Below are 14656 nucleotides of genomic sequence, written 5' to 3'. Positions count from 1 at the left end.
ATTTTTACTATATTGACAGTACAGAAGTCTCTCGTTCGCATCTTGTTTACTACTTCTTGCAAAGTGACGCATGCGCAACTCACACTTCACTCGACTTACGACAAGGAGCAACAGACGAAAAAAGGGTCCGTGCGCCAGGCGCATGGTTCAAAAGGGTTCTTTTGATTCATCAATTAGGGCCCTTGTGTCTAAAAGACAATACCCATTCCTTCTATGGGTTACTGACATTGTAATTTTTCATGTAATCTTCGTGTTTAAAAGCAGTACCTTTCCCTTGACTAGATAAAAAGTCCCAATCCGCAGCTTTTCACCCAGAAAAAGCAAAAATACAATGTCCTCTGAGGTTTTACCGAGTCTGGCGTAGATGTGGCTGAGGACGCTGGAGGGCTGCACATGGATGGGATGGATGTCAGCGACCGTTTCAACGTCAATGCCGTTCTTAAGCAGCAGCGCTTTGATCTCCTCAGTTTCTGCCAGAACTGACACTATGAGAAGAGAGAGAAGGTTTGAACATACATTTAAAAAAAAAAAAAACACTAACTATTGCCACTAAAAGACAGATTTCACTAGGAGAGTGTATGGCTGTGTATCGTTAAAAAGAAAGTACAATTCAGGTACCTATACCAATACCATGTCTTCCATACCAGTTCCTGAACAATACCTTCTTGATTTATTAATCCATTATAACACAAAAAAAAAAGAATATTAAACATTACCAGAAGTGGACAGCAACTATTTACAATTACTCACGTTACTGTAATTGTAGTATCCATACTTTGACCTAAGTATGTTTTCTTGAAGTTTTGTACTTTGCAACACTTTAAAGCACATCTGTTTCTCAGTGAAAAAAAAATGTTTTCTTTTCTTTTTTTTAAAGTTGTTTTTGTGGCTTTTTTGCCCTTTTCAAACTGCAAAAGACTGATTAAATTGAATGAGCAGCCCTAATAATATGGGACTGAAACAACACACTGAAACCACATCAAGGTTTCCGTTAACTCACCCTGTACGACCACATCCGGCTTTGGGACGGTGGAGAAACGTCGGTTAAGAGGGTCGATCTCTCCAGGAGCAAGAAATCCCTTTAAAAACAGTCATAGTCCCGAAATCAACAAGAAATTGGTTTGTTGGATAAGAACTAAATCGAGAACAAAAAGCCAATATTAAGCCAACATGTAAACTTGATTCAAAGGATTAATCAGCATTTATAAGCAGTGTTCCATATTCTTCTATTCTTCCCATTCTACCTCAGAAATAAAAGTACAAAAACAAAGATACAAAAAAACTACAAAGCTGCTTGAATAAATAAAAAAAAGAGTCCTATTTGTCGTGGTTAGGCTGGCTGCCTCTCCTGTCTGACTCCTCTCTCTCTTGTGTTATTTTGTTTTGCCTTCTTTCTGTCCTGGGCTGAGTGGGTGTGTCTCTCCTGGCTCTCCCTCCCTCCTCGTCCGGACACCTGTGGCTGCCTACACACCTGGAGCAGATCCAGCAATCCCCGCCCAGGTCTTAAACCCCCGGCTTTCCCACCAGTCGCTGCCAGACCGTCTGTTCACCCACGGTGGTGACACTCGCTACGGCCAGCCCTAGTGGTTTTTGCTTAATAACCTTCCTTTATTATCTAAAATGTAAGCTCTTTTTTTTAAACGTTGATTGATTGAATGATTACTTTCCACCATTTTTCCGTTTCATTAAACCTCTATTCCAGTTTCCCAACCTTTCCTCCGTGTCTGCTCCTGAATCTACTACCAGCCTAACGCTATTAGCGGCTTAAAAGTTTCCTGGTATAAAGGCTATAGTGCGTAGTTTCTGTCTCCTCCATGAGGAATTCTAAGTAATGACAACATAACTGTCGGCACGGCCACATGATACAAGCCTTCTGTGATAGCGCTACGGCACCGGCACACTGCCCACGTGGCGGCGGCGCCGCACTTTCTACGTCTTTGCACACCAGAAAGGTGTCTGACATTTTGCTGCTGCTGCTAGCCTTGTGTATGTACATGTATGTTTCCCAAAATGAAATAATAGTGTGTTCTTCAACTTTATTGAGTCAATACTTTGTTTGCACATATTTTGATATTTTGTTCTGTATTGACAGTTGCAATATTTGAAAATCAATATTGTTTTTTAAATTACATTTATATCTGCATTTGTCAAAACCTAGAGATTTTCAAACATCAAAATGTTGTTTATTAAATGTATTTATGCTGTTGCTAGTAGCCAAGGAGGTATGATGATAGAAGAGGTAATTATCTAAGCTTGAGTTTCTGCGTGTGAAAGACGCCGGACACCATTTTCTAAACACAGTCATACTGAGAAATGCAGAGAGAGTTGTGTGGCGCCGATAGTCTTAATTGACTTAATAGCAACTAACTTGGAAAAGGCTTGAATGAAACAGACGTTTATTAATATTAAAAAAAGCTTTCGAAGCTTTAACTTCACACTTTTTCTAGAAAGTAATCCACCTGTGGTGTGTTACTATTCATAAACCCAGGGATGATTTAGCTAGTGACCCGACGGCTCACCTCGGCCAGAAGGTTTCCAAGGATGTACAGAGACTGTCCCCATTTCAGAGGACATTTGCCCATCGGCACCCTCTCCACTGAGTGAGGGTTCACATACTCCTCCTCCACCTGTTTGCATTGAAAACAACATTTTTTGCATAAATCAAAGCAGATACAATAAAAGCCTCCACAAAATATTAATCTGAGTGAGAACAAAGGAATAAGAAAGTTCAGAAATAAACAATATGAGCACATTTACGAAAAAATAAGTATCCAAGTAGGGCTGGGTATCGTTTACATTTCGTTTATATTTTGGATAGTGATACCAATACTGTGACTTTGATAGCGGTTCCTAAACTTATTTCAATTCCATTTTTATTAAATCCATTTTCCCAAAAACAAATTACAAAATTACACATCTTAACATTAGACCGCCAATCACCAGTATTGTTAGATCTGAAGCATGCTGCATGCTTATTGGCTCACTGGTGCTAATGAATTTCACTACTTAAATAAATTTGGTATTGTATGGCAAGGCATATTTCAATACACAATACTAAAAAAAAAAGGCAATTTGGTTTCGCCTAACGCGAGATTATGGTCCAGTGGAGGCTCCAACCAGAGCTTTCTCCGTAGTTTACGTAAGTGGCCTGAAGTTTAAACTTGTGCATTGGTGTCAGTGCCTCTATTTCTTTAAGAGAATAGCAGCGTTGGCATGTGTGTGTGTCAGTGGGGAGTGTGTGGTAGAGCGAGTGAGAGATGGTTAGTTTTGGAGAGAGTGCCGACTCTAGAGTCACAGTGAGAGGAACAAAGTGTCTCCCCTGTGCTTTCTGACCACGATGGGAAATCTGTAGCAGGAAAATTAACCCTCTTCTTGTCATGTTGATCATGGAGAAGGAAAAGCAGGAAATGAGTCGGGGGAAATGTGACGCTACCACGCCAAAGCCGAGCACCGTCAGGCTACGGCGTAGAGTGTAGATTTAACACAGAGGCATAAATCACGCTTTAAAATATTTAATTTCTACAATTTCTACCTATTTCCAAGCTATGCATTCAAGCGAGGGTTCCTGCTTTTGAATGACAATACAGAAGTCTGACAGAGAGTTCACAATGGCTTAAAAACTGTCTCCACCTTCCCCAAGGCGTTACCTTATCTGGGGGGACGCTGTAGAGCTCTGGCAGCAGTCGTATTCCGTCTTTCTGTTTGATCAGGATGCCCTCCAGAGCCTCCTGGTACTCCTGCACCTGGATGAGTTTATATCAAACATGTACACCGTCAACCTTCACAGAGGCGTGTGTACATACTGTCAAAAGCATGATGCTTGGAAACACACACTGATGTCAAATACCTGCTCAGGGCTGTTGATAAAGATGCCATCCAGTATGAGGTAGGTCCAGAACAGCGGCCACTCACACTCAATGTTTTCAAACAGCTTCAGTTCTGCAGACTCGTAATACAGACGGTTTGGATCCTGGGGATCAAATTACAACAATGTGTTTGTTAGGGCAGAATATAATAATGTGCATGTGATATTCTATTGATCCCTGAAGGGGCAGGTTATAGAGTTCTCTATGAGAAGGTCCACCCTGCCACACAAATAATTCACACAAGCTTAGCCGGACTGAGGCAGGCGGCTATAGAGTTATTTTTGATACTAGTGTGGATTGAGTTTGGACCCTTTAAAGAACAATTTCTTTTCTTTGTGCAATGGAGAGGTTGTGCCAGAAATCTGCATTTCAGTAACTCTCAGAACTCCAGGAAATGTTCTACAGAGCACACATATTCCACTCTGCCACTTGGTTGTCACACACACCGATAACTGGAAGTGGTTCTGTAAAACCAACCTTTGGCATGTACAGATTGGTCACTCAGCAGCTCTACAGGGCAATGAGACACCACGGCAGAAGATGTTAAATGAGTTAGTGTTGCAACTTGTGTGTAAACATTTTTTTTGGGGGGGGTCTGCTTCCTAAAAGAGCAGTTTGTTCACATGATACACTCTTCAAATTGTGTTGGTTTCTATTTTTCTAATAATCCAAAAGGTCAAACATTTAATGTCTACTCTGTCTTGACAAAAAGACGATGGACAGTAAAAACACCAGGGACAACAATGGAAGTAAGTCCAGGACTTTATTGTAGTCTAAAATATTATATTATAATGTTCAATAAAATAAAAAAACAAAGCCAAACCGCATGACTAAAAACGCATAGAGAAGTTTAAGAATTTCTTTTTAACTACTCTGACATCCTATTCTCTATCCAAAGAGAGAAAACGTGAAGAGCTTTTGCTACAGTCCATTAAACCCAACAGCCTCCTCCAAGTTCCCATTATGTAAGAGCTAAGCAACGCTCCGACAGCCAGAGCAGCCCCACTCTGGCCTCTGTGACCAGAGTGCTTGAATTCATTTAGCTTTCTGCTTAATGTAGCTGTGTCTACTAAGAGCTGCTGAGGTTCATAAGAAATAACGAGGAAAGGAACTGAAAGAAGGAGTTTAAACCTTTAAACAAGTGTCACAAATATCCTTGAATAAGCCATTAATAGTCAAAACAAGACATTTTGGCATTTAATGATGAAAACACAAAACAGAGAGGCCATGTGAACTTTGGACTAAATGGGTCAAATATGCAAAGCTAGACCAGACTAGGCCAGACTTTGTTGAGATATTAAAAATATTGTGTCTGTCTACTTGTCAAAGGACCCTAAACAAAATTACTACAATGCTAAATATTTCTTGTTTTTTTCGGTCAATGTTTTGATTATTATTGACATTTTCCGTTTTTAAGTTTCTTTTAAAAAGGTTCCATGGTATTAAAACGTCACTTTGAGGTTTTCTAACATAAATGAGTTCCCCCAGCCTGCCTATGCTCCCCTAGCTTTAAATGGCGATAGGTGTAAACGGAGCACCGGGTATCCTGCTCTTTCTTTGAGAAAATTAAAACTCAGATGAGTTTAAATGGAATCTTGTCCCCTTATGACCTCATTAGGAGGTGACCTCCCCTTTCTTTGCTTTGGACACCCAGAGAATTTGGCCCACCCATGACAAAAGAGACATCATGGCTTTCAAATTCTCAAAGTGGCCCCCTTCCTCTTCAAAAGCTACAGACTCAGAAATGGCACGTCCTCAGAAAGCGAGTGGCTCTAGTAACAATAATTCTGCACCAAGGCTGAATTTTGGGAAAGAGACTTCAGATATGGTATAAGGGAACCACTAAGGTCTATATAAAATCATCCAAAGAGCGCCATGTCATTGGACCTTTAAGTCCTCCCGGTCCTCCCTACCACCCATTGTTTTATGTAACCACTGAACACCTTACCGCTCCCTAACTGTATCAAGTTCCTCTCCTAATGTTCGGAAAAATAAATTAATAAATGGACAGCAGAGAACAGATATTGTTCTGCTGAGGTAAGAGAAAAAAAGGAGAAAAAAAAGAAACAGAGGCCATGGAAAGACATATTACTCCACTGCTTATGTGAACAAAGTGAGTTAAATGGAATAGCATAAACCACAACAAACGGTTTACCTCTTTAGGTGTTTTGTGTCCGTCTCTGAGGAACCTGCAGCAGCCGTATCGACCCTAACAGACCAAAACAGGAAGTCAGCAATCACACTGTGCCACTGTGGGAAGCGGATCTTTTTGCTATCTCACTGCACTTCTCTGCACCTGCAGTTTAGAGATGATCTCCTCCTTGGTCATGTTGACGATGCTGATGTCATCCACAGCGAAGGCGGGGTACGAGATGATCGCCAGGACTCCGGCGTCCACCTCTTTAGAGATGGACGCTCTGGGTAACATCGAGGTCAGGATGGACTGATGACGGTGGAAGGAAAGTGGGAATCAATGCTGCTTCTCCACAGGAAGATATAATTCAGGGTTTATACAGGGTTTTAAAGAGAATTATGAACGTAATTAAAAACATATCACAACATCAAAAACAAAGTCAGATGGCAGAGTCCCTAAACAGAGTCCGTAAACATTGTCTGAAACAATTCCTTGGATTTCTTCATTGGCATTATAGGACTGGTGTTTAGACTGGCTGCAATCTAAGTGGCACTTTGGTCTCATTTATAGTCATAATGCAGTGAATTATATTTGGACTAGCAACAGAAACACCCAAAAAATTTTAAAAGACCCATTTAATATATATATATATATATATATATATATATATATATATATATATATATATATATATATATATATATATATATATATATATATATATATATATATATATAGCAATAGTGAATGTGAGACATTTTAGGCTTACAAATACAAGTTTTATTTTGAAATGTTAGACTTTTTTAAAGACTGTCTAAGACCCCACAGAAACTCTGTAGTAATATTTTTCATCTGTACATGTGTGTGTGTGTGTGTGTACCTGGCAGTGCTGTATGTCGTCAGCCAGAGCGTGGACGACAGATCCAGGTCCTCCTTTTGCTCCGAACAGGTTGAGTTCGTCCAAAGCCTCCAGAGCTGCCTGGAGGACGTACAGCAGTCATATTCAAATTTGTTTATTAGGATAAACCCCTTGAGATGTATCATCTCGTTTTCATAGGGGGGTCCCAACATATAACACAATCCTTTCATAACAACAGAGGAGTGAAAGAAAATAAAATTAAAAATTAAAATACAATTACAAATACACCAATGTACATACAAAAAAGCTACAAACACAAAAATTACAACACATGCATACGTTCATCAATACGTCTTGTCACCCATGTTAGAAACAAGACAGCAGTATAGAGCATTCAGAGCAAGGGCCCATGCTCAAGGGCACCTGGCAGTCCACAGGAAGTGAACGTGTACCTCCCTAGCTACCAGTCCACACTCTGTACTTACATACCAAACGGGGGCTGAGGTACTGCTGCCCTACCAATAACAACATGTAATAAATGGAGCAAGAATCGCCTGCCTCTTTCTAAAGTCTTAAATTAAACGGCATGTGCATGTATGTGTGTGTGTGAGCGTATCCACTCATTAACTATCTCTTTTCTTTCTCCTACTTTTACCATGAATCTGACTGAACTGAACATTTTCCCTGAGGGGATAAATAAAGCTTTCTGAATCTGATTCTGTGTGTGTGTGTGTGTGTGTGTGTGTGTGTGTGTGTCCTGGGTACTATGAGTACTGTGTTATTTCGGAGTGGGAAGCCATTCCTGGGGGACCACAGAGAACCTGATACCTCTTGTACACTGCGGGCCAAGGACGGAGGCGGGGTCGTGCACAGAGAACGAGAGAGAGAGAGAAAGTCAAAGTTTCCTGTTGTGTGAAAACTTCCTAAGGATCAGGATATGTGTGGACTTTTTTTATGCGATGGAACTTTCAAATATCTGTATCAAACAAACATGTTCCTATAAATGATTCCTAAAAATGATTCCTATTTCTTTGAGAGAGATTTCGACTGAAGGATTTTATCCCGGAGCAGCATTATATTGATCTACAGTAACATCAGGATGGGTCGGTGCTACTGGGGTTGCTACTTCCAGCACCAAAACAAAGTCCCTCCATCCGACCCTGAGTCAGTTTGGAGAGTCTGGGCCGTCTAAAGGTCAGCTTAAAGGCCGCCGCGGTGACTAGACACCTTCCCTACGAGCCAGAGTTTTGATTTTTTTTTTGGAGCACCTGTTCCGTCTCAGTGGAGGGAAACTCTCTCTCTCTCTCTCAGCGCTCCGGCTCTTTTCTTCTCCATCCACTGTACCCCTTCCCGCTGCTCTCCTCACTCTAACATCACACTCAGTCAGGTGAAACAGTGGGTTTCTACACACATCTTTCACATCAAATCTCAATATCAATATTCTTGGGCAATTACGTACAATATTCCTCAGTTACATGACCAATATTTTATTTTATTATGTTAATATAATATCTCTTTTTGTTACTCATTCATTTACCCTAAATCGGAACAATTTCCCAGTAATTATTTAGAATGTGTGATGTGTGTATGTATTTGTATGGTGCGAGTTCGGTGTATGTGTCTGTGTTGTGTGAGTACGGTGTATGTGTATGTGTGTGTGTGTGTGTGTGTGTGTGTGTGTGTGTGTGTGTGTTAACAACCTTGGCCATGCCTATAGAGCTGGCGTTTATCTCAGTGATGCCCTGGTTGGTTTTGTCTCCTCGTTCCCACATCCCATAATCCTGCCAGGAAGCAGAAAAGAAGAAGACGGCCTGAATGTGACATTAATGGTTCCAGAAAAGATCTCCGGAAAATGATTAGGCAATTATTAAACTGGAGCCAAGAATGAAGGTGTACAGTTTGTTTTTGTTTTGACAGTGAATGAACACTTACAGCCACTTTGTAAGCCGCCTCAATGTAGAACATGAGATTCTGAACTACGTCTACTTCATCTTGGGTGTAGACAATATGGAGACCTAGTACACACACACACACAAAGACAGTACCACACAACTTATTAAGATACTCAGCGGTTAAAGTTAAAATCTCAAAGATCTCGTTTCATTCCGTTTGGCGACACCTTGAAGTGAATCAGTCAGGTGGACTCTCAGCTTGAAGCAGTTTGACTAAAGTGATTGAAATCTCGATTAAAATGTCAACCTAACTGTTCCCAAAGATGTTGTTAACTGTTGTAGTGATGACGACTACAACAAGTATCAGCTATAATAGGGAAATTTAGAATATTCTGTAGTTTTACTGCAAAGATTTATCAACTTTTAAAAGGCAAAATGTCTCTCTGTTGCACATTTACCGGATGCGGTCATCTGAGCGAGGAAGAGCAGGAAGAGTGAGGTGGCGTCGACCTGCAGGTGACCCCACTCGTCGTCCCCGACAACCGGAGCACAGGTCTTGGTGTTGTACTTGGCATGGAGTGAGTCGGACGTACTTCTGCTGTACTTAAACTTCTCCACCTTATCCAGCTACATAAAAGAAATAACATATCCAACAAAATAAATCACAAGTAGGCAAATAAAGCTGAATAAACAGTTGGCTGATATTTTACGAATCAGAGCAGTAACTTATATAGGCGAGGGATTGGGCAATAACACAACATTTATCAAGAGATTATTGTTTGTAGTGTGATAAACATTCTTTAATGTCTCAGACGGGATTATAAAGTACGTCTTGCAGGCAAAATATGCATCAATGCGATGAAGAACCTGGAATTTTCAGGAATTTAATTCTCATTACATGTGCTTATTTTATCTACAGTTTCATAGTTGAATCTTCAGAAAAGGGATCAGATGAAAGGTGCTATATACTGTATACACTGCAACAAAAGCACGTTGCCTTTGGTTGGGCTGCTTGAAGTGATGAACCCACACATTCAGACCAAACCAGACTATTTTATATATCCTTACATAATGATTGCATGATGACTATCTGATGAGGAATTACTAACTGTTACCTTATCAGACTAATGCAACAAACAGGTTTTAATTAATGCAATTAATACAGACTGAGAAGAAACAAATTCCATTTAAGTAAAACCTTTCCAAATCTGGTAGCAAAACACTTCTCCGTCATAAGAATAAGTAAGAATAACTAAATAGATTAGGCCTTAAAGAGGTGCTTAAGCTGCAGTTTAATCTCTACTCCTTTTCACTGCTGTAGCTGGGATACTGTCCAACTCCTGTGTTTACTGCTCATCCCGTCCTCTGTGTCTTTGTATATGTGTGTGAGAGAAAGAAACCGAGGAAAAGGTGTGTGTCAAAAACATTTTTTATATCTCAATAGTGGTGCAAAATGAGAAAGTGTGTCAAAAAAAATATTTTGAAATACAAACCTGCCTCATTATGCACTGAAGGATGCCTCGCATTAGCTTCACCACACTCTGGAGAAAGAGAGAGAAATGGCTGGATGTCAGCATTTTAAAGCCATTGTTCCTGGTGTTCAGGCAGAGAAACAAGGGACTCAAATCAGCAGACAGAGAAACACTGCAATGGGACTGAAGAAAATCCCATCACATCTTCTTTTCCGTAAGCCCAAACACAAACACATAGGGCTGGGCAATATATTGGTATTATGTCTACATTGATGTATGAGGCTAGGTATCGTCTTAACTTTTGGATATTGGGATATAAATATATCACAAGTGTTCTTTTCTTGGTTTTAAAAGCTGCATTACAGTAAAGTGTAGGGGGAAACTCAATACAGCATTGTGTCACGATGTTTTCCGTAGCAATACTGTAGCGATACACAAACGCCAAGTATCAGTCTATTATTATATGCAGTGCTGTGCATAGGTTTCTGAACCCAGGCTAAAGTTGACTACAAAGAGGAATAAAAAAAAAAGCCTCATTTGGAAATTTATCTTAATGCCTTAATTTAAAAAATAGGAAAAATCCAACCATTAAGTACACCAATTTTCTTTATGAATGAATGATGTATTTTAAATAAATAAATGTTCTTCCTTAAAATACAGGGGCATAAGTATACACACCCCTATGTTAAATTCCCATGGAGGCAGGCAGAGTTTTATTTTTAAAGGCCAGTTATTTCATGGATTAGAATACTATGCATCTTAATAAAGTTCCCTTGGCCTTTGAAATTAAAAAAACCCACATCATCACATACTCTTCACCATACATGGAGATCGGCATAATGTTATATCAGTTAGCCTAATTGATTATTTTATGGAAAGTACCCCATGCCAATCTCTAGATACGGTGAATTCAAGTCAACATTGCATTATCGACATTGATGCATTTGGTCAAAAATATCTCGATAGTTGATTTTGAACCAGATCTACAGACACACCTACCTGCTCCAGTTCGTAGGCCTTGGCCTTGTCTTCGTCCCTGTCAGCGTTCTTCCTGTAGGCCAGACTGAGCGCCCACACAGAAAGGACGCAATAAACATTGTCTCTGACCCAGGAGTGAGACTGTTCAGGGCTGCCCGGCAGAAGACCCGTCACTGGATCCTGTCAGACACACACAGAGGGGTTAAAGGTCGGCAGTTAACACAAACAAATAAGACGCGTCCGACACTGTGATGTAGAAGTGAACTGCTTCAGGGGCTCCACATTTACTTGTGCAAATCAACAGAATATACAGCTAGAATATATGTTTAAAGAATATATGTAATCTGTGAACTAGGACTGCAAGTAATTAAGAGTTATTATTGGTTTATCTGTCAATTATTTTCTATATCTGATTCTATAAAATGTGAAAAAACTACTTCAAAAAGACTGAGAAAAAAGCAGGTATACACACACACAAGATAGGGTGACATTTTTAAATCGAGGGTCTAAAGGTAAAGACAGGTTGTATGTTGTACAGATTAAAGTTTTTACTGCCACCTAAAAGTCAAACAAATATTAATATAGCTTCTCTACGTCAACTAATTGCTTCAGTTTTTACATAACTCATATCCAAGCTGTTCTCACCACCAGAGGACTTCCTTTACCACAAACTGGGATTTTCTTGTTGTAGCAGAAAATACTTTTTTTGTTACATTGCAACATTAAATAAAATAAATCTTGTAAGACACATCTGCTCCTTGCATGGGGAACTTTCCATAAGATCATCTCTCAATGCAACTCAAACCAGCTATTAGGCTAATTGAAATGAAACCACGCCAGTCTCTATGTATGGGGAAGAGTATGTAATGATGTGGGGTTAGTTTAAATCCAAAGCCCAAGGGAACTTTATCAGGATGCATAGTATCCTATCAAAATAAAAATGTGCCTGCCTCTATGGGAATTTAACATAGGGGAGTGTATACTTATGCCTCCTGTAATTTAAGAAAGAACATATATTGATTTACGATACATTCAACATACACACAAGGTTGATTTTTTCCTCTTTTTTTCAATTAAGGCGTTAAGAACAATTTCAAAAATGTGCTTTTTTATTTCTCTTTTTAGTTAACTTTTGGGTGGGTTCATTAACTTAAGAGCAGTGGCAGTCTTTCATCATCAAGTTGAGTTTCATCAGTAACGGAGAGGAATGTGGCTTTTGGGTAAGTTGCACATATACACCAGCAAGGAAGTCAACATAGTGGACATTCTTCTTTGTGTAAAAGCGAGTGTAACTAGGGTGATTTATGTGTTAAGAGTAGCATGTGTTGGGTTATTTTACTAATGGAAGGGACTGCTGAAAGACTACACTCTGCAGATCTCTGGCTAAGACATCTATTACCCCCAGGAAAACAGACAGATAGATTTACTGTCAACACATTTCCTTACTCTTTATCATCTGCTGCAGCAAACCTCGTCTCTCAGAGAGCACATCTGATCGTTGGTGCAGCAATCTATCTGAGCTGTGCCCTGACTGGTAGCCATTTTGGAAAAAAGGTGACACGCTTTGACTTTTTCAATGATGGTTCAATGGGTTTCATTTCTGTTCTCAGTATTCTGGACGACGTTAATGTGTATTTGTTTTAGTCTCCTCTTGACGTTCAAAAAACACACATCAGATTTGAAATATCCTTTACAGAGAGTCTGAGTCCTGCCCCCTTACAAAGCCGCTAGTTCAAGTCCAAATACGGACCAAAGTGTGGTGGTGGACTGGTAGCTGGAGAAGTACCAGTTCACCTCCTGGGCCCTGCCAAGGTGCTCTCGAGCAAGGCACCGAACCCCCAACTGCTCGAGGCGCCTTTCCATGGGCAGTCCCTCTCACTCTGCCATCTCTCCATTAGTGCATGTATAGGTACTGAACATGTGTGTGTAATTCTGGCCTGTGTGTAATGTGTGTAATAACAAAAGAGTGAAAACACTATAATTTCCCCTTGCAGGATTAATAAAGTATGCATTATAATTATACTTTTTGTAACCTGATGTACTACAGGAAGACACAGAAAATATGTGAGTGATAAGTGTTCTTGTACTTCTATCTTTGTGAGGACCAATTTGAGTTCTAGACCTTATGATCTTTAAAAAGACCATGAGGCTTTACATTTATGTTTAGCTTAAGTTTAGGATATGCTTTGGGGCCAGGCATGTAGTTTTCCTATAGGGCCAAAAGTAAGTGGACTTTTAGCAGGCCTGTATGGATGGAGTTTTTCATGTTTTGGACTGGGTACCTTAGTTCAGATGACAGGATATGTTGAGCTAAAGCATACAATGATACTTTAGACATCTTCCAACTTTGTTCTGGTTTGTGGAAGACCCGTTTCTGTATAAACATGACTATGCCCATGTGCACAAAGCCAGGTCATTAAAAAAAAAAAAAAAAAAGGTTTCTGACCTAGCCAGTTTTTCTAAATATTGTGGCAAGTCTTCCCAGAAGAGTGGAGGCTGTTGTAGCTGCAGATTAATGCCAATGATTTGGTGCCATAATCCCATATGGGTATGATATCTATACTTAAGAGCATAGGATGTATGGTAATAAGGGTCCTTAGAAGCAAACATGTGCAAGTCATCTCTTATAAAGCTTCATTAAGATCCATTGAATTGACACACACACTCACAAGTAGGCCTACTGAGTGTGTAACGTTAATACGCTTGTGTGTGTGTGTGTGTGTGTGTGTGTGTGTGTGTGTGTGTGTGTGTGTGTGTGTGTGTGTGTTTTGATAGAGTGCTGATGCCTTGTCTATTATTAACTACTACATGCATTTAAATATTGGTGTTTGGGTTCTCTCTGAACAAGTTACCATAACCTGCCTGCAGCAGGAAGCGACTAACGTTACTTTAACGTACATGGTATTTAACTTCTAATGTGATTACCAAATACTCACTTGGTGCTGCAGGATAGTTTGTTGCACCATCCGGGCATAGTTGTCCAGTTTAACGCCCGAGTTGCTCCTGCTTCTCATTGTGACAAGTCAACAGTTCTGCTCCGTTCCAGGTGGCTTCAACTATTCAACAACCCTAACTCGCTAAATCCTCGACATTAACGTCATTTCGTCGGCGCTTCTCGGTCGGCCACAAAGCAGAGAGGAGGGCAGCTTTCTAAGCGAGTAGAACAGCTGCTGCCTGGCTGGCTGGCTGCCTTAAAAACCAAAAACACAGTTCAACGGTGGCAGCGACGAAGTTCAAGCAAGTAAAGCGTTGAAACCTGAGGCTTCGGCTGGTCACAGGAAGCAGGAACAATGAGAGATGTTGCCTTCAAAATAAAAGCGTGTCAGAAAGCGCTGTACTACTTTACGGTTTTTGTCTTTCTGGGGACATGGAAGCTGTGAAATTTAAACAATTTAATCCTAAAATTTAAAGTAGGCAGTGCAGTTGTTTTTTATTTAAACATTGTGGAAAAAAGC

The 14656-nt window shown here is 40.1% G+C and overlaps 1 protein-coding gene and 1 long non-coding RNA gene across 17 annotated transcripts in view; one reads left to right on the top strand and one right to left on the bottom strand.

The window, feature by feature from the left end:
- Window positions 1-14451, bottom strand: part of phka1a (phosphorylase kinase, alpha 1a (muscle)) — a 29261-nt gene extending 14810 nt beyond the window's left edge. For all 16 annotated transcript variants that reach the window (XM_034857038.1, XM_034857039.1, XM_034857043.1 and 13 more), the window contains exons 1-14: window positions 14138-14451; window positions 11223-11381; window positions 10245-10292; window positions 9210-9378; window positions 8792-8874; window positions 8560-8640; window positions 6881-6979; window positions 6163-6309; window positions 6022-6075; window positions 3848-3970; window positions 3648-3743; window positions 2520-2627; window positions 1001-1079; window positions 351-485 (exon numbers count right to left, since the gene is read on the bottom strand). In XM_034857038.1, the coding sequence (XP_034712929.1) occupies window positions 351-485; window positions 1001-1079; window positions 2520-2627; window positions 3648-3743; window positions 3848-3970; window positions 6022-6075; window positions 6163-6309; window positions 6881-6979; window positions 8560-8640; window positions 8792-8874; window positions 9210-9378; window positions 10245-10292; window positions 11223-11381; window positions 14138-14215 (1459 nt within the window). In that variant the 5' untranslated portion in view covers window positions 14216-14451. The remainder of the gene's footprint in view (window positions 1-350; window positions 486-1000; window positions 1080-2519; window positions 2628-3647; window positions 3744-3847; window positions 3971-6021; window positions 6076-6162; window positions 6310-6880; window positions 6980-8559; window positions 8641-8791; window positions 8875-9209; window positions 9379-10244; window positions 10293-11222; window positions 11382-14137) is intronic.
- LOC117935110 lies at window positions 3092-7122 on the top strand. The gene is made up of 3 exons (XR_004654672.1): window positions 3092-3103; window positions 5150-5154; window positions 6998-7122. It is a non-coding gene; the product is annotated as an uncharacterized LOC117935110 (long non-coding RNA).
- Window positions 14452-14656: the final 205 nt, after the last annotated feature.

This window comes from Etheostoma cragini, chromosome 19 (genome assembly GCF_013103735.1).
Source record: "Etheostoma cragini isolate CJK2018 chromosome 19, CSU_Ecrag_1.0, whole genome shotgun sequence".
Classification (NCBI taxonomy): Eukaryota; Metazoa; Chordata; class Actinopteri; order Perciformes; family Percidae; genus Etheostoma; species Etheostoma cragini.
Note: the sequence above shows the minus strand (reverse complement) of the source record. Positions and strands in the feature narration are given on the sequence as shown.